This window comes from Bactrocera latifrons, unplaced genomic scaffold (genome assembly GCF_001853355.1).
Source record: "Bactrocera latifrons isolate USDA-ARS-PBARC rearing strain unplaced genomic scaffold, ASM185335v1 scaffold_20, whole genome shotgun sequence".
Lineage (NCBI taxonomy): Eukaryota > Metazoa > Arthropoda > Insecta > Diptera > Tephritidae > Bactrocera > Bactrocera latifrons.
In genome coordinates, this window is record NW_017535519.1 from 249,340 (window position 1) to 269,961 (window position 20,622).

Genomic DNA, 20,622 nt, shown 5'->3' on the forward strand with positions numbered 1-20,622 from the left:
AAATAATTTTTTTTTTAAGTCAAATAATTTGTTTAAACCATTACATTTCAATACTCGTTAAAATTTATTTTCTAAAAGACATATGATAACCCTTATTTTCGATTTCAGCCTTATGCATCATCGGTGTTTTATATTTTGCATTGAATGCTCGCAGCCAAAATTGCTTATGGCTCAAATAACGGTACATATGTATGCATATGTATGTTTGTTGCAATATTTAAAATAAAAAGAATTCACAACAATTGTGAATTTTCTCTAAATTGGTAACTTTTGAGATGGTCCTTGTGTACATGCGATATTTTTCGTCAGCTTCTTTTCAAATTAATCAACAGTTTTTTTTCATATAATTTGCATTCATTTATGCTGTGTTTTTTACTAAGGCAATTAATTAGGTGCCTTAGGTTTCAATTTCACTAATTATTATGTCCATCTGCGCATTCGTATATTTTTTCCATAGTTTTGTTTTCTTTTTACTATTATTTACTTAACGTGCTTTTTCAAAAATTATTATTTTTTACTTTACGCTACTGTTTGTTTATTATTGTTTTTCAAACAAGCACTAACCATATTTTTGAATTTCGAGAACCAGTTTGTAAATTAGTTAAAAAAAAAACTTATAGAAAATTAGTAAAAGAAACTCTAAGCAAACTAATTGTTTACTTAAATTCTTTATTGTTTATAACCATTGTTCATTTTTTTTTTTTTGATATCTTGCGGATCGCTGCCGCTCTTCCTTTTGGATAACTCGTTGCTACGTATTCGTATACGAATTCATTCGATTGGTGAATTATCTGAAACATTCAATGCTCAAAACTAAAACAAACAAACAAATCTTGCAATTCTAAAAGGATTTCGAGGTACTGAAAATGTTATTATTTTATTTCTCTAGAATACGAAAAAAATATGAAAAGTATAACTGCAGTTAATTTAAAATAATTAAAAAAGACTACTAAACAAAAACCAAGCTACATAACTCGTACAAAAATACAATTTTTAGTTTCGTTTCGAATGAAAAAGTAGCTTTTATTTACTCGTATATAACTATTAAAATACCATATAAGCCCTTTGTTTGAATTTGTTTAGTTAAATTTTTCATTTGGTAAAGCCTAAAACTTAGTGTCACCAAAAATAGACTATTCGTACATAAGTTGTTGAAGCCTAACTGTCTTCGAAACACGCTCACTCACTGACCACACGCTTGCTAAATATATGTACTTCACAACAATTTTCAAAAATTAGTAATGTACGCATTTTTAAGTTGTTGTTCTAATATAAATAGTTACTTAGTAAACATTTTAGCGTGGCGGCGGAACTACTAGTTCAGCGCTAATTAGTAATAGTTAAATTAAAAGCGTTAAAACTGTTGATTTCGTAAAACTTTATTTGTTCTAAACACTTTCGTAATACTTCGTGTAATGCGAAAACTCTAAACACCAAAATGCTGCAAAAACTGCAAAAAAAAAGTATATGCCAAATAGACAAAAAGTTATGCTTTTATTATTATGAGTATTAATTTAAAATTAGTAAGTAGCTAAAAGTTTTGCAACTGCACTATTTTTTAAGTTTCACTTCTAATTGTGTATTTTATGCGCCATAGCAATTTACAAAAAAAAAAAATATAAACAATTTTAATTTAAATTTTAAATATCTACAAAATTTTCTCGACATTATTATGAAAATACTTTACCAACATGGTTTAATTGTTCAGTATACTATAATGAAACACACGCCTGGCGCACCTTGTATATAAATGAGATATATTCTAAATGTCTTCCTTATTCAATACATCTTTTTCCGCCTACTTCTCCATAGTACCAAAGTAAAACTATTTTATAGTGTATACGCCAAAATTAGTGATTTTAATACAAACTAGGAAAGATCTACGAATTATGAAAGGATTAAAAATATGTTGGAAGGAAAAACACCTCCCTCACCAAAAACAAAAATCCGGCAGTCTGGTATGTTAAGGCGTTAGCGGTAGCCAGAGATTTTATTTTATAAAATTAAAAATATTACATCGTTAAATGAACGTTTCGGCTTGATTTGACCGAAATTTTAAAGAAAATAATAATTTTAAAAGTAATAGCTGTTTGTGTTAATCCAGTTCCTACCGCAAGTGCTTGAGGTGACCATGACTAATCCTTGGAGATTTATCTAAAAACAATTACACAAAAAAAAACTAGTTTTGAAACGTTTTTTTTTTGTGTTTTTAATTAACAAAAAGGTGGTCAGGAAATTTATTTCCATATTTTCGGGAAAACTCCATCAGTTCATTGTTCTTAAAGAACTGAAATAGAACCATGCTTCGATCAGCGAGTAGTTCTTCATAAAGTTCATACAGTGTCTAAAAAACTGTATACAATGGTCACCAGCTTAAAAAATAAAGTTTAAAATAAACGCATTTGAAGTTTTATACCTATGGTACGTTTTAGAGCGCCCGAGAACCCCTCGCTAATTATAAAATAACTCAAAAAGTATTTACCAAAATTTACTTCAAATTATCAGAAAGTAATAAAAATTTCTGTCGAATTATTTGTCAATTTATTGATGCTAATTTTTTTTTTCATTTGATTACCATTTTTGTTTACTATTTTGCTTTACACTATTATAGTTATGGTTCGAAACACAACTAAGCTGGTTTGCAGGGGCGCTTCTTGACTTGACTCGTTAGATAAATCTACTAAAATATTTGAATTATAATCTGTAAATGTACTTCTTGTATTGTTAATTTTTCGACATAGAATCTCTTTATATTTTACTAAATTTCATTTTAAATGGTCGCTAGTGAATCAGTTAAAATGGGTTATAAAATTGTGAAGCTATTCATTTCAGTTCGCGTTTGATTTCAGCGTCAAAATTATTTTTTCAGCAAGAATACATTTCAAAGAATGATGCAACTGGTAATCGCATACGTAACTGTTAAATACACGCGGCAGAAAAATAGGTTAATATGTTTTTGAATATGCTTTTAAGATTAAACGTGTTCAGGGCAAATTGATAGCAATAAGCCATTTATATTCTCCATTTTGCTGCTCGCGTTGCTCTGCTGCTGCGCTTTCAAAACAAATTAAATGTAAATGCAAAAACAAAGTGTTCGAGTTGAATTCGTACAAGAGATTTTTTGGATAAAGTGGTATAGCCAATATGTTCAATGCTTCCGAATTTTGTTATGCATATTTTAGATCACTTTTACTATTGCTAATGTTACAAACGACAAATGAAAATACAAATTTTTTCTTGTATTTTTTAAATTTATTACTTAAAACCAATTAATGTAATTTATAGAAAACAGAACTAAAGGGATTCTGAAACATTTTTTAACGCGAAAAAAACAATTTCTCTCTAAGAAAGAATCATAACAACCGTCAGAAGACATGCTAACGCAGGGTTGCACTACAAGCACTGCTCGTTTGTTTCGGCATCCGTGTATTTGGTTCGATACGCTGCTTGGCGAATCGAAGACTGCTAATATTTCTACAGCATTAAGACTATTGAAATCTTGAGTGGATAGAATAGAGTATAATTTAACTTTATAATAGCATTGTTTCCATCGAAATGTAGGAAAACGTCTCTAATCGAAGGAAGTGTTTGATTTTAGAAGAGATCAGTTTGCACATTTACGACGAAAATTTTCAAAGTTTGATGATAAGAACTTACATTCGATTCATTATCAAGCTTCAAAGTCAATAAGGGCTGCTTTGAAAGGGCAGTATTGAAACATTACTGTTATTTGGTAAATAATTTTGTAACAGCTGATGTTCCTGTGAATATTACCACATACTGCTGTTTTTCTTATATATACGAACATTCTTATCTATGGTTGCATAATACTAACAAATAGTTAAATGAACTGATTCAATTGTAGAGATTTTACTTTCAGCATATGTGCCTATTAAAAGTAATTTAGAAATAAATTCTAATAATTGTGGATCCACATGCTGTGCAAAATTAATTTCGAAAAAAATTATCTAAATAGTATTCATTTAAGATCGGCTATACGCGGTTGTAGCGGTGCTTACGCCAATAAAAAAGAAGAAGCATTTAATGTTCCGAATACTTGTTGAACGAATAAAAGCTCTTGTCAAGCAACCACGAGTGGTATCTTTAATACTTATCATAGATATTTTCAACAGCAGTGAAATGATACGTGTAAATAAAAAGCAGTTCTGAAACAAATAGCACAATGACTTAGCGACCCATTGCCAGTTAGTATGTTTAAACCACTAAAGTAAATGTACTTAGTCAAGTCATGTGCGCTTGTGTTTCTATTATTTATAATTTCAATAGAATTGTTACACTAAAGACGTACACATTAATCCTCCAAATATATATTTAATTTCTTGCAAATATGTGATGTCAAATACATTAAAACATTACAAAACTAAAACAAAGTTGAAATTCGTTAGTAGTGAATAATTATTATTGGAGTATGCATTTTTGCAAAGGAATTTCAAAAATATTAAAGTTACCAAAACAAAACAAAAAAAAAAAAAATGTATGTTATGATTTTTCAGTTGTATGCTTGTGTATTTAGTTTGTTTAGAAAGTTTTTAAACAAGTAGCTTGTAGTTGAAATTAAAAAGTTACATTATTTGCAAACGTTTAAAAAGTTATTAGTAAAAGTACTACGTTTACGAAAAAAAAAAATAGAAAATTTATTAAATCAATACATATATACATATTTTGCATTACTGAAAACGAACGTTCTATCACTCTAAAAATTATTTATTACTCTACTATTCTAAAGCTGTTTACTATTTTCACTTATATAATTAGCATATTTTGTTTTTTATTTTTTTTTCAAAGTACCACCTAGTTTATCACAAAATAATTAAATTTCCGAATTCGCATTGTTGAATATATAATTTGTACAAGTTATTATTGGCCAACACATTAGAAACAGACTTATTGTCGCATGCCGAGTTAATCAGTTACAAGTTAAGAAGTTAAAAAAAAATGTATACATAAGCCGAAAAAATCGTAAAATAAATTAATAGTAATATTATTTTCTATAGCATTCTTTGAATTACTATCACGTTAATAACTATGGTATTACACAAATTGTACCACTTCAGCTTCAACAATGGCATACGCTTTCTAACTAACACAAACATTACGTTCACAACGTGTTGGAATTAAATGTGTGTATACAAACATTAGGCGACAATTGAAACTAGACAAAGTTGCAAGTTGAAATCAGCATACATTAAAATATTTTTTACTACGAGTTGGTTGTCACTTTTATGAAAAGCGTTTGATGTTGTGATATCGTTAAGCATTTGTTATAAGCTAAACTTATTTGTAATATTTGTCGTACATAGATAAATTCTAAGAGAAACAAAAACAGAATGGAAAAGGTTACAAAAAAAAAGGAGTTTGATAATCATTTATTGTTATTTCTATTTAAAATAATAATAATTTTCAAGATATTACAATAAAAAATTAAAAATATTTATATAATATAGTAAAATAAAATGTGCATATTTTGTTGAAAAAAATCTTCGTATGACTTAATGCGGTAGCTTCGATAAAAATAACATGGAAACACAAGCAAACTTATTTTAGCAAATTTAAAGTTAGTATAACAAAAAAACTTATTTAATCAAACAGTTTTAACGTTAATAAAATAAGTAAACAAATGCCGCGAAAACACGCAAAATTATTATTTTATAAAAGTCTTTAAATTTAAGCTTCGAGTTTAAAAAATACCGCGAAATCACTTAAATATATTCCTTAATAAAAGTTTTTTATTTAATTTAAATTTAAGCTTCAAGTTTAAAAAAGAATTGCCGCTGCACCTGCACCAAATTAATTATTACATACTTGTATTAAAGCAGCTTTCAATTATCGCTTAGTGTATGCATACTATATATCGAAAACAGTTTACACACTCACTGCGTTGTAGACTCACCGTTCAATCACTTCCAACGCCCCCTAGTATGCTACGCAGCCGCTTATTTTTGTCACCTTGAAGCAGTTTCAATACATAAGTAAATAAATCACAACAACAACAACAACACAGCTCACTATTTTTAGTATCGTAAATGACTATAAGACTTAAGCTGTTTGTTGTTATATTTGAATTTAATTTCTGTTGTTAGCCTTAGTCGCCACCAAAGCATAGCTTACCCAATAGCTTAAGACAATTTCTTGGTATATTTTTGATTTTAGACCATCTCACAAGTGCTAATTAGAATTGAATTATACCTGTACTATGCTAAAAAAGGAAAACAATGAAATCCAACAAATAATCATATACAGTTTTCTTTTTTGGAATTTTAAACCCTAGCTTGCGTTTTGTTTATGTTCTATATAATTAAAATGATAACACGCATTTGGTGTATGAAATAATCATAGCATTTATCTTAATTTTTTTTTTTTATAAATTTTCCATACTTTTTAGCGTTTTTAGATATTTTTCAATTTTTCTAAATTATTATCTTTTTTTCACTGTTTTCTTTTTAATTTTTGTTTATTTACGACTTTTTTCTGTAAATTTTTTAAAGTTTTTGCCAACTTTTTTTTCTTCCCTATCAATTTGATTTTTAAATATCACTACGCTAAAAGACATACATACTCGTACATATAAATTAATAAAACGCTTTGCTCATGCACGGTATTAGTACAAGCGCGCCTACTTGCTTCGAAAATACCGCAAGCTGCCGGCAAATGGCTACGTTAGTGCGTGTTCGCCTACAAGTACATAATTTTGCGCCCTAAAATATTATTTTACAAAATTTTCGAGTTGTTAATATTGGCCTGTTGATCTGTTTTTTCTTTTTTTTTCATTTCTGTAAGCTTTCCTTTATTTGCGCTTTTTATTTAGCATTTGTTTTGCTTTTGATTTAGCTATCCGTCTATGCCATGGCTTTTTATGTATATCTATGTACCGTATTTTAGTTTAATAGTCGCAGCGTCGCTACTTAAGTCTGTGCTTAGCTTAAGCTTTTGTAAATGCATTAGCAGCGCGTTGAAACGCTTATAAGTGAATTGGTATGCAAAGCTTAGTTTTATTTTTGTAAAGCTTCTGTGCGCATAGCTCGCTGGCAAAAAAAAGTAAATTTTTGTTTTGTTTTTATTTTAAGAAATAAATTTTGTTTTTGTTTTTTGGTAGCAACAACTCTAATAAATAGCTAAAAACTGCATGTCCTGTTCTCAAACGAAAATAATCCACAAAATTACACACACACATAACAAATTGTTTCAACAGTGAATAATTAATAAAGCTATAAATTGCTAATAAATTGATTTAGTGTTTTTTTTTTGTATATTGAAAACAATTTAAAATATTTTAAACATGTTGTTACCGTTATTGCAGTTCTTCGTGCGGCTGGATCACATACGAAAGTGCTTTACGCAGATGGGCGGCATTTTCGTGCTGGAAGAGTACAGTAAGTATCTTTTTATATATATATTTAGCTTTAATTAAAAATGGGGAACACTTTTAGTACTTACCATGTGGTTGATTTCGAAAATTAGAAATGGCATGCACTACTTAAGTTTAATCGCAATCGGTATTTCGGGTCCCGAGATATGTGATTTCATCCAAGAGTTGGCGGTGCCACACCCTTCCTCCAATTTTCACGCTGGCTTCCATTAAACCTTCTCATACCATCTCGGAGATATAATTTAATGTTTCTGTCGTCATTAGTTATTGATTTATTGAGCTTTTTGTTGTTTTTAACAGTACTGTCACATGGGGAATAAGCGGGATCATCTTTCGTTTGTTGTAGCTTTAGTAATTTCGTAATTTTATTTATACTAAGAAACCCGCATACCAAGTTTCATCAAGATATCCCAATTTTAACTCAAGCTACAGCTTGCATGGACGGACAGACAAACAGTCATCAGTTATCAACTTTTTCGTCATCCTGACCATTAACTATATATATTATATATTAGGGTGTTTTTTATAACTATTAATTTTTTTCAGTCCCGTTATGAAATTTCCTTTTAAATACCCTAAAAAACGTTTCCTGAAAATTTTAGCTCTAAATATTAACATTAAGAACTGGACCAAGGCTTGTAAAACTTTTTCATAGAAATACACTACAATCGTGAGTTTTTATCTTTAAATTCCTACAGATGAGAGGTATTTTATGGCATCGCTTTGACTTTAAACGCATATTTCTCAGAATTGTTCACTCTAAAAAAGTGCCCAGTGCAACAAAGTCGTAACTCACACCGACGAGGTAGTACGGGGCTCTAAACCCGATTTTTCCAAGAATTTCGCATTTTTTTGTATATATCTCGTAATTGACCAGAGCTATAGCAAAAATTTACATGACAAATTTGTAGGAAATTTATTTTGCTATAAAAAAGTTTCGAGGTCAAAATCGCTATCATTAATACTTCTCGAGATATTCGGCTTTTTAAGTAAGGCTTTATAGAATTTTGATGGTTGATGGTATGTATTAAAAAATCTATGAAAATTGCATACTACAATACTTTTTACCTAAAGAATTAGCAATCAATTGTTTACAAAAGTTGCTACAACAGCAAAAAACGGGTCAACAGACGAAAACTAATTTTTTCAGCTCAATGTTCCAACATTATTTAATGGTTTTAGGACGCTATAGTGTACTTAAAGGCAAAGTAATATTTATCGCTTCTCTGAAATTTCTAAACTGACCAAACCACTCAAAAAAAGTGTACCTAACGAAGTCCTTTGGCTCAATCATCTTTTCATTTCCCAAATACTTGAAGTTTGCTTATGAATATGCGGTTAGTTTCAAAAGAGTCTCGTCGATGTACAGGTCCGTTTCAAATGCGAAAGGTCAGTATTTTCACACGATGTTTCAGTGTGAAGTGATTCATCGTAAGAATCGTATTGCGTTGAAGTTTTTAGTAGTAATTGAACGCTAAGAATAAAAGCTCATTATTATTAATTATTAAAAAATTGTCAGAAATAATCATTGAAACCATAATTGCAATTGTTTACTATACTATCATTTGTACGTTATAATTTCGAAAAATAATGACAGAAAACTAGCAAATTCATCTACCTATAGTAACATTGCGTATCAATGCATCAATAAGGCTACTTTTCACTAATTCTTTTCTACTGGCGTAGACACCGCTTACAGGGTTATAGACGAGTTAGCGTTAGCGTTTCTTCGTTTCGTTATTTGGCGTCAATTCAAGTAATCAAGTGCTGAAATGTTCTCTTCCATCCGAACAACAACCAGCCAGCTTCTTTCGTGACGGAGGTTTTTGTGGTGCTCAGTCAGTCAGTTTACACAGTCGTATTAGCTTGGCGGGAAATCAAGTTCAGACATAGCGGCAGTTTCGTTTCGACCTCTGAAATCGACAAAGGGATAGTGTGTGATTTTCCTTTTACGGGTCTTTTCCAAGATTTGGCGCATTCAGGTCGGTGGTAGATTTTCCACGTCTAAAGTAACACTGAAAAGGTCCAATAACTTCTAAATAAGACTTATAAGGTCTTATGCCGATTATTGGCGCAGATCTCCGCCCTTTTGAAGATGGTCATCCGACCGACGATGGACATCCGACGAAAGAAGTTGCAGCTTGTACCTTGTCAGTTCTTCGTCGCCGTACTTCAATAGCTCGGCCGGTAATCCATCGGCCTTGTCGCTTTGTTGTTCTTCAAACGGGTAATTTTCATCGAATTTGACGTAACACGTTTAGAAACAGAGATTGCGAAACTTATACCCCGTAACATTTTATGACGATTGTTTTAGCAGAAAAATACATTTCACGACATAAAGCATTTCTATACAAGTTTTAATGCATATTTTTATTTTTTTTGAATTTTCATTATTTTTATAAAATGTGATATAAATATCGCTAGTTCCATATTGTTCACAAAATACTTTTAAATTTGAAAGTCGTTTTCATTACTGAGTCAGTTATATATACGTCCTTCATCTTTTTCAAGCCGGCTTTAAAAAAGCTTGTGTAATTGCTGCTAGCACGCAGCTTCAAGCTATAATGAAATACAATCGTTTTAAACACTTTTCCACGCTATAAATATTATTGTATTTTGTTTGGAATCAATTTCGGTGAAAAAATATGTATTTAAAATATGCTATTGTCTCTTAAAGACTAAAAGGGAAATTTTAACTCTTCATTGCAGATCCGAAAACACGGCATCTTATTCAACGAAAGTATAAATCAACTTTGGTAAGTATGCAATTTATAAAGTTAGTTTCTGTCATCAGTTGGTACAATACTTAAAGCCGCTTATTTAAGAATATTTATGGACTTGACTATATTATACAATAAAAACTCTGTAAATTCATACATTTTTTCAACATTTGTCATACTCATTTCTCCCAGTTATTTTTTGTACACCATACTAATATATTTCATAGGATAAATGTAATAGCAATTTGTAGTGTAAATTTAATCACAATGCTCAGCATAAAATAACTTATAACATACCCGTGTAAAAAATTGGTTTTGAGATAACTTCGTTAACTCAAATAAATTATGAAACCATTTTTTCCACCCGTTTTTTATACTCTCACAACATATGGCTAAAGATTATGAGAGTTTTGTATATAGGAGCGAATCACTCGGAAAGGTTTTTTCATGCCAGCAATGACTTTTCTGAAACATTCCAACCATACTCTAAATACTGTCTAATATCATCAAACATCGGAGTGTAAGAGTTTCGTTGCTAGTAGCGACAGTCTCGGAAAGATTTCAGTCAGCAATGACTTTTGTGAAAAATCCTATCCTCGAAACTCTAAATACAATAATGTCAAATATTATTAGCATCCCTCCAAGTCACCTATCGGCCAAATAACCTGTTAGCTACCTAATAGCATTACTGTTAAATTTTCTATGAGTTTCTTGAAATCAAATTAGCCTAGAAAGTCGTGACTATTCGAAACACCAATACTTTTCTCAGAAATATACACTTGAAAAACTTGAATTGTAAAATGAAAATTTAGCTGGTTTGGAGAGTTCACTTACTAAAATATTTTTATTATGTTCATATATACATACAGGCCCCGGAAGAATGGTAATATGTGCTTATATGAGCTTGGCGATTTTAGTTTGATGGAAGGAATGGATAAAAAAATTAGTTGGCGAATTCTTGGTCAAAAACAACACTGTAACGACACCCCAACCGTCATATACGCCTGGCATGACACCGTGAGGCTTTTTGCCATTTCGAAAGATATAAAGAAATTGAAAAGGCTGCCATTTTATAAGCATAGATGACATTTAAAGCTATCCCAAAAAGAGCTTGAGATTTATTTCGACATTTTGGAAGTGAATTAAATCAAATGGGTACTATTTTAAACTCGACAACATTAATGAATATTTTTTTTTATCAAAAAACGAAAATTATCACCTCGCACATTCCAAACGCCAAATAAAAAAATAAAAAATCAGACGAAAACGAGCTTTAGATATATATATTTTTTTAATTGGAGCTTAACAAACTCATAGCACCTTAACGGAAATCTATGGTAGGACACTCTCGAAATTAACGTCTGATTTTACAATTAGTTGACTTGCTGGATATATTTCAAGTATGTTCAATAACCGCAACAAACTTCACCTGAAACAAAAACAGCATAAAGCTAATGAATGTATAATATAATCATAAATTTCGCTTTTAGAGTATGCCCATATTTTTGATTAATCTCTTCCTTAAGGAGGGAGCCTGGTTCCTTTTATTTTCTTGATAAATAATCAACAGTATTTTAAACACCTTCAGGGAAATTTTAGTATATGTCTGCTTACAAATAAAACGAACGGAATGGAATGAGAAATCAGAAAAGCTCTTCGAATCAGTTAATAAGCTAACAATTTACTTATTTATAACAGGATATGTATTTTTTTTTTGTATAAAGAAATGCTTTTAAGATTATATTTTGAAGATACTATATAATTAAAAATTAATATATTTTATTTTTCACCTTTTATTGTTTATGGTGTATCTTTCTTTCATATATTTATATGCATACTCACACCACTGCCACCACCACCACCACCATCACAACCACAACTAACAACACCAACTAACTATACTCGTACATAATCACATCACATCACAATCAAAACATTACCGTTATTATAATCGTGTGTGTGTGTGTTTTCTGCATGTGCTTGTACAAATGAAACTCATTGCGCTCTTTGAAAATGTTGCATTAAATTTCGCTACACAAACTTACATATCTTCACATTTTCAACGAACAAAAAAATACCTTGAACGTCGTCATAAAAAAACAACAACATGGAATAAAAGGTGCCAGTTGAGCACATACTCATTTATTTCACACGTATACTCTCGATCGCTTACGAATTGCACCTCCAAAAATTGCAAACCGGCGCAGTAGTACTATTTGAAGAGCCCTTGATAGGTACTGAGGCGATTGAAGTGGTAGATGATCCGCAGTTGGAAGTAATTGAGCTGAACGAAATTGTTGAGCAGGTAAAAGTTATCGAGCTGACTACAACCGCTGAGCAGATGGAAGATACAAAAAGGGTTGAAACTGCCAAGACGGTTGAAACTAATGAGCAAACAAAAGCTACTGAGCACGTGAATGCTACTGAGCAGGTGAAAGTTACTGAGTACGTGAAAGCTATTGAGCACGTGAATGCTACTGAGCACGTGAAAGTTACTGAGCAGGTGAACGCTGCTAAGCAGGAGAAAACGAATGTGCCGGTTATAATTACAGAGCAAGTAGATGTTACGGAGCTAGTGGAAGTTATAAAGCAGGTGAAAGCTATTGAGCTAAATAAAGTTACTGAACCAGTCGAAGCTTCTAAGTTGACTGGCGCTACCCAACTAACAGAAAACGATAAGATAGCTACAGCAGAGCAGGTGGAAGTTACTGAATTGGCAGAAGCTATTGAGGAGGTGAAAGAAATTAAGTTAACCACAGCTACTGCGCAGGAGAAAACCATTAAATGGACGAAAGGTGCTAAGCCAGTGGAAGTTGACGACCAACAGAAAACTACTGAGCAGAAGGAAGTTACTTTGCAGGCAACAATTACTGAACAATTAGCAGTTCTTGAAGAGGAAAAAGCTGCTGGGCCAGTGATAGCAACACAGCAAGCAGAAGATACTGAACAGGTGAATGCTCCCGATTTGGTGAAATCTGCTGAGCAGACGAAAGCTAATGGACAAGTGAAAGCACACGTGCAATTGACAGCTTCCAAGCAGGAGAAAGCTCTCGAGCAGGCGAAGGCTCCCGAGCAGGCGAAAGCTCCCGAGCAAGCGAAAGCTCCCGAGCAAAAGAAAAACTATTAATCATGCGAAACCAAATAAACGGTTTCAAGTTGCCGAGTCTGTGGAAGCTATTAAACATATGGAAACTACGCAGCAATACGTATACTAAAAGCAAAGCCTGTTGTACTACGATCTTTGTCAGAAATTAGTAGGAATTAAACTTAAAAAAAATGTTGCACTGTGATATATCTGAAAGGCAACTAGTTTAAGATATTTGCAGTCTATATTTTACGTCAATTCTTGAAGTAGCACGTACATCAATATATATTTATTAAAAATAATTATGTAAAAAAGAAAAATGCTGCCTCATTTTGAGTTTATTTTATTTAAATTTATACAATCCACACACTGAAAACAAAATCTTAATTATTTCAATATTTCATGTATGTACATTAAGCCTTGCTGCCTTTTAATGCCAAGCAAAAATATAAAACAGTCACAAAAAAGGTTTTATAAATTTTTATACTCTAAAATATTTCTAAAAATTATTTAAAATAAAATGGAAAAGTAAATTTATAGAACTCAAAAAGTGTGAAAAATATTATATATAATTATATAGTCTGCTTGCCTTGTGTATAGCTTTTATATTACTATTGTGTTATTATTAAATAAATGCTATTCAAAATTGTTTATAAAACACAAGAAAGCTAAAAATGTGTTTCCTAATATAAATTTGTACATATGTGTTTGTGCACACGTATCTATGTACATATGGGTACATATGTTTGTAAATATTATTTTCGAGGGTTTCATTTGCATTTCTACTGTGGAAATTTTGAAAGTATATATAAGGGATTTTGATTCAGAATCGTTGACAATTAAATTTCGTTTTGTTTTATAAATTATAGAAGTGATAACAAATATAAATTTTTACAAAAAATAGTAATTTTGTTATTATATTATGCTATAGTACCGCATTTCTTGTGCCTTTCTGAAGCGCAATTAAATATTTCGTTTTATTTTTTGGCGTAGACGCCACTTACACAATTCAATTTTAATATTGATTTTGACATTAGTTTTGAGAGTCCGGCAACACTGCTGTTTTAATGTTAAATTGACATTTTTCCAAGTCCCTACAAATATTGGTCTTAAGTTTTTATTTTCATATCTGATAGATACAGATTACAGTATCTAGTAACTTTCAGTCTCTTTTTTTCAGATTACAGTTATTATCTTCTCTTTTTAGTCTCTTTCAGAGAAAGTTCACTTTACTGACATTTACATTAGGTTAGGTTAGTTTGGCAGTCTCGTGACCCACGCTTAGCCCAGTTTTGGTCTTTGGCGATGATATTAACTCTCTAAAAGTTGTCATCCAGCTACATCAGTTTTTATTCTTCTTCCTCTTCTTCTATTCATTGTATTACTTATGGGGTCGAAATAAAATATAAGTAATATAATCGTCTGATGATGACGATCATGATTTTATATGTATTTTTGCGAGTTCTTCTGGTGTGGTAATATATATGAATATATTCAAATTCCATATATACTTGTGATATACATATGTATAAAAGTATATTTGACTATATAATACTTTTATACACATGTATACGTATATATATTCCATAAATAGAGAAATAAAATAAAAATTCATACCTTTCAAGCCTCGAGAAAAAGGCACGAAAATCAATCATTTATAAAACACGTTCTTGAAGTTGCTTTAAAAGATAATAATTTTTGGTCACATTTATTCAGTATGATATTAACACAGATTTTACAAACATTTTTTTCTGTCAGATTTTAATTTTTTTAGGGTAATTTTTAAAAATTTTCAAATTAAATAGGAAAAATATTTTTTTTTAAGTTTCTTTTGTGACTAGCCTTAAGACGTACTGCATACAGAAAATATAACGGTACTATCAGCATATTCGTTGATGTGACATTTTAAGGGCTGTTGTTTTAAAACTACAGTGGGAGACGAGTACTGTTGAGACCAGAAGTAGAATCTAGTGGTTTTGCAACAATTTACTTCTGAAATATTATAAACGATTTAATAAATTTACTTCTGAAATATTATAAACGATTTTAAAAATGTCAGCAGAGGAAGAATTTTTGAAAATTTCGCTTCCAAAATAATTTTTGCGGCCTTACTACATTTGCTATTCATCGAATATTCACCGCTAGATAATGTACATTTCGAGAATAATATTAAGATTCCAAAATTATCTAATCCAGCGCAACAGAGCAAGACTAATGAATTGTATGTTCATAGACCTAGAAACAACCAAATCTACCAATATGAGTAGTCTAGTTAAGAAATAATAAAATTTTATGTTATAATGTCTTTTGGGAGAGGATGTGCATATGTGTATAAAGCAGAATTATTTGATTCAGGTATGGAAGTATTTAGTGTATTTTGTGTCCATCTGCTTGCCAAAAATTGCTTTTAAAATATTGCATATCTTGTCCTCTTTGTCAAAATATTTGGAACATATACTAGTAAGGTATAGTTCAAGCCTGAGAGATATTATGTAAATTGTAGAAATTTGTTTTTGTAACTCTAATTTTACTCATATGCTGAAGTATAAGTCAAAATATAAGGAGCATGTGCCCATAATATACATGAATCACTCAGAGGCTTAAGTACTTAATAAAGGTATAGATATGAGAGGAAATTACATACTCAAAAGATCATAATACTCTCAATGAAAATACTAATAAATTATGTTTCCACTGCGGTTCTTCTGTTTGAGATTTTTTAAGACCGGAACTTTGATACTGCTATTGTTATCGTTTGGGTTATAGAGCATATCCACGAAAAATTCCTTTTTGAGAAATGTAAATAATATATTTAAGCTTTTGTTTTAAATTCCCATTTATAGTTAAGATAACTCAAACTGTACAATTTAAACTAAGATAAAGGAAAAAATAAAGAATAAGCAATAAAAAATTCTAAAATAAGAAACAATGTCGAGCACTTCATTTTTTTCGGCTATAGCTAAATCTTCATTACAAACACAGAATTTTCTTATTTCCAAACAGAAATGCAAATGAACTTAGTTTTTTCAAAATAAATACATGCATTTAATAAGTACCACGTACCGTTACTAAAAATGTTTTCAATTTTCTCACTTCTCCAAGGCTGACCAGATTTGCTATGCGGTTTTGTGCGTTTTCTCTTATGTCGCCGCCGGGCAGGAGCAGAAGAAGAATCCCGTTGTTATCACGCCGCAAATACAGGACATACACGCACAGCAGAAACAACAGCACGCACAACAGCAAAAGCAATTACAACAACAACAACATCAACAGCAGCAGCAGCAACCGCATCCGAGCAGCAGCGGCGCCACAAGTCCACGCGCTTCGATGGCCAAGCAAACAGCAGTGGCAACAACAACACCCGGCAACAAGTCGCCATCATTGGCAACAACACATCTGCCACCACAACAGTGCACTGGTAAGAATGCCACAATCACCATACGTCACACGATGCCAATGCAAAAGCCGACGGTGACAACGGCCACGGTGCAGCCACAGGCGAAGCTGCCGCATGCCGCATACGCCTCGCCAGCCACAATCACCGCAGCGCCCATGCAAACGGCAAGCGCGACCGGCGGCACAATGCAACAACAACATCACCCACAATCGAACTATCAACAAGTGTCACCCGTTTCTCCATTACAACAACATGCACATCAATATGCACAACAACACCAACAAACGCCAACAAATCACCATGTGCCCAGCCACAGTCCAGTTAGCCGCACTAGCAGCAGTGGCAGCACAACTGGCCCCTTACCACAATTGCCGCCGCGCGTACCCTCACAAACCTCCACCGAGAGTCTGCACTCCTCACCACCAATTGGCAAAACGCGCGGCTTACCTGCCGGACCACCGCCCGCCATACCGCCACGCAGCGGCGCCATGGCACGCGCTGGTTCCTTGCAAGTACATTCCTCCGCAGCGGCGGCGGCAACGTCCTCCGCCGCTAGCAACGCTTTAACGGGCGCACGTAACTTTGTGCGCCAAATTTCAGCAAGTTCAACGCCACCACAGTACACACCGCAGGCACCGCCGCCCTTCGTAATACCCAAGCGGCGCACCTCGTTGTCGCGCGCCTCCTCGGTTGCGTGTACGGGTGCGGCAGGTGCACCCCCAACGAGTTCATTGGGCGCCATGGGTGGTCAACGACCCTCATATGGCAGTGTGAACATGGGCTTGTCACAGCAACAACAACCGCAGCATACTTCTTACCAGTCACAACAGTCACAACAGTCACCACAACAACAGCAGCAACAATCGCCAGGTGCCAGCGGCGCCAACAAACACTGACGAAGGAGTTCATTCTTCCGTTTTAGCGGCAGCAGCGGTGGCGGTGGCGGTCATGCGGGTGTTGAACCGCAGCCACGTGAGGTCTGCCGCACCATTTGTATTCCATGGCTTTGAAAAAGTGACACAGAACGGGTAACTAACGCCAGCAAGCACTGGCTGCTAAACTTTTCCGCTACATAGATGAGCTTTATTATTGACATACACAAATCGCTGCAGCTACCCTGCAGGAAAAATTTCACTAGTCTGGGTTAATGATTGTATAGGTTAATGGTCTTTACGTGAATTACGAGGGACCAGTTACAAATTAAGTTAAAAGTTCAAAAAGTTTTCAAATTTTTACACTAAATATATTATAAAGGGTGTCTGAAAAAGAAGAAATATCGCTATATAGGCGCTTATACCATTCTGTGGTTTTGAAAAAACATTTTTAAGTATTTTTAAACTATTATATTCTGAACATTATTTTCAACTTTTGCAAATAAAAGAAAAACTAAAAACAAGGCGTAGATTCTAGGCAAACGACAAACTCTTGGAAATATGTATATCTACTAGTTTATTTCCTAGACTAGAGTTCTGCATACTTGTACGTGACATACAAGTAAATCTCTAAAATTTGACTCCTAAAATTATGGTCAACAAAATTGCATGTTTACAATATAAAGAATTCTGTGAAAAGTAAGTTGCTGTAAAAGTTCTCGTAGTTGCCGAGCAACACTTCCTAACATTTGTACTTAATTCTCGATTTTTTTTGCTTTTAAGAAACAACTTTTCTAACTTATGTTAATGTACATACATATGTATGTCGTAAGTTAATTAGTCTAAACTATAATAAACTCTCTCTAAAAATTTCATCAAACTTGCACTTAAACACACAGAGTAATATTTCTCCTAGGATCACGTTTAATGCTCGACATATACAGTATAGAAAAATTTATGTTTTTGAAATAATCTTCATTTCCTTGCGAATTCAGTAATCGTCAAATCTCCTGACTGCATGTTCAAAGTATGTTATAAGCAATAGCCAAGGTTTATGTAAGGGAAGTTCCACCACTCTGCTGTCAAAAATTTCTTGAAATTATTGTATAGTTATATCCTAGTTTTAAAGTGGGGTCAGTTTGTTCCATTCTGGAGACCAAAAACGTCATACAAATTTTGATTATGAGTTTTGAGTAACGTTAACTCACACAAATTAACCGAAACATTATCCGTTTTGAATACCGTGAAAGCACATAAAGTAACCGAAATATTCTTATATAGTTTATGCAGAAAATAGTGATTGAAATTCTCTTTTTAAAAGCCTGTAAAAAAGACTTAATATTCAAAAAACGAAATTTACCAAAACAATTAAGGATGAAACAAATGCAACAAAAATTAAAAACCGAAAAAAAAGCAACTAATTTAATTATACATACATAGTTATCTAGTATATAAAAGGTAATACATTCTGAGATTCACTACTTTTTTAAATAATAGCACAAAAACTTCGAATTTAATGGGGAATACTTATTATCATTCGAAATAACATTCTTTGGCATTTATTTTTTGAAGATTATCTCTTTCAAATATTGGCCGCAGCTACATTTTAGATGGTTCATCCTTTGAGTCCAATTTTTGCTGTCTCGTTCGAGCATTTCAACTAGAAACTGGCGAATGACAAGTGTAATGTTTTGCTCCTGGCCTGAATCTAAAAGGAATTGTGCACATAGACTTTAGATTCTACATATCCCCACAGGAAATAGCCTAACGGTGTGATATCACATGATCTTGGTGGCCTATTGACCGGCACAAAACGTGAAATTATCTGCTTACCGAAGTGTTTAAACAATAAATCCATTGATTAATGCGACATGTGAGAAGTGGCATCTTCTTTTTGAAATCAAATGTCACCGAGATTACGAGCTTCAATTTCAGACAACAAATGGTCGATTATGATGCCTGTTGGCAATGTGACGGTGACATTCTCACCGGCATTATTTTTGAAGAAACATGGGCTGATGATTCCACCGGCCCACAAATCACACCAACCGTTGGTTTTTCTAGATAAAATGGCAACTCCTGAATCTCTTCGGGTTGGTCTTCGTGGTCTGTGGTTTATTCTGTCGTATATTATCCAATAATACGGTGTTGCGAATAGTACGCTCGGTAGGCTGATTATGTCGACCATAAGTAGCGTGAAGCGCGCGAAACACTTTCCAGACAGAACGTGAATTTTCGAACTAAAGTTGAACGATTTGTCAAATTGTTCTTAGTTTGTTCAATCGTAAGTCTTTCATGATGAAATACCAAACAATGCTGAACAAAAATAACAATGAAAGTTTGACACGACTCATACGTGATCTGTCAAAAACAGGCTATTGAAAAAAGTACCTCACTTGGATCACTAGTTTTGAGTAACAACACAGCAGCAGTAAAAAATGTTTCAACTTTACTTGACAGAAACTTGAAAGTAAAAAATATTGATTTTAAATGTAATGACTGTTTATGTTGATCAAGTTTCAGCCGCAGCTTTCTGATTTCTCTAAATTACTCGGAAAATTAACAAAATGGCAGTTTCATGAAATGTTTTCCAAATTTTCGGGAAAAAATTGTTTATAACAAAACTTTGGATCAGACTCTAGTTTTTTTTTTTTTTTTTTTTTTTTTTTTTTTTTTTTTTTTTTTTTTTTTTTTTTTTTTTTTTTTTTTTTTTTTTTTTTTTTTTTKTTATCAAAATACTGTGGAAATTTTATTGAAGTATACCAAGTGGTTTTCGAAATGCAGTGGTTCAAAATATATAGTTTTGGAAAAAACGCATTTTAAGTTTTACACTTAATATGCCAAACGTTCTAGAGCGTCCGAGAACTTTTTGCTAATTATTGAATAACCGAAAAGCTTTTGTCGGATATACTTCAATGCGTGTTCAGAGAATATTTCAAAGATTTCAAACTCTGAGAAAATGCAAGAAAAATTAAAATCTGACCAACGCTAACCCCTCAAATAAGTACAATGGTAATATGTACTTGCTTCCCAAAGTAGTCTCATTAAATCAGTTGTTTGTTGCTTAATTTACTAAGCTAAATATCTACCGAACGCTGAAAACGTTTAAAGTATTTAACTTAACAGATATAAATTTCTAAACTCTTCAAGTTATGCTATAT

At 32.4% G+C, this 20,622-nt stretch overlaps 1 protein-coding gene across 2 annotated transcripts in view; it reads left to right on the forward strand.

Annotated features, from left to right (window-relative positions):
- The window catches only part of LOC108968035 (MAP kinase-activating death domain protein), a 78,035-nt gene extending 60,171 nt beyond the window's left edge, over nt 1-17,864 (forward strand). The window contains exons 20-23 of one of the 2 annotated variants that reach the window (XM_018931780.1): nt 849-857; nt 7,319-7,391; nt 10,097-10,143; nt 16,295-17,864. In XM_018931780.1, the coding sequence (XP_018787325.1) occupies nt 849-857; nt 7,319-7,391; nt 10,097-10,143; nt 16,295-17,485 (1,320 nt within the window). In that variant the 3' untranslated portion in view covers nt 17,486-17,864. The remainder of the gene's footprint in view (nt 1-848; nt 858-7,318; nt 7,392-10,096; nt 10,144-16,294) is intronic. The other variant, XM_018931781.1, reaches the window with a different exon arrangement.
- The last annotated feature ends 2,758 nt before the right edge of the window (nt 17,865-20,622 follow it).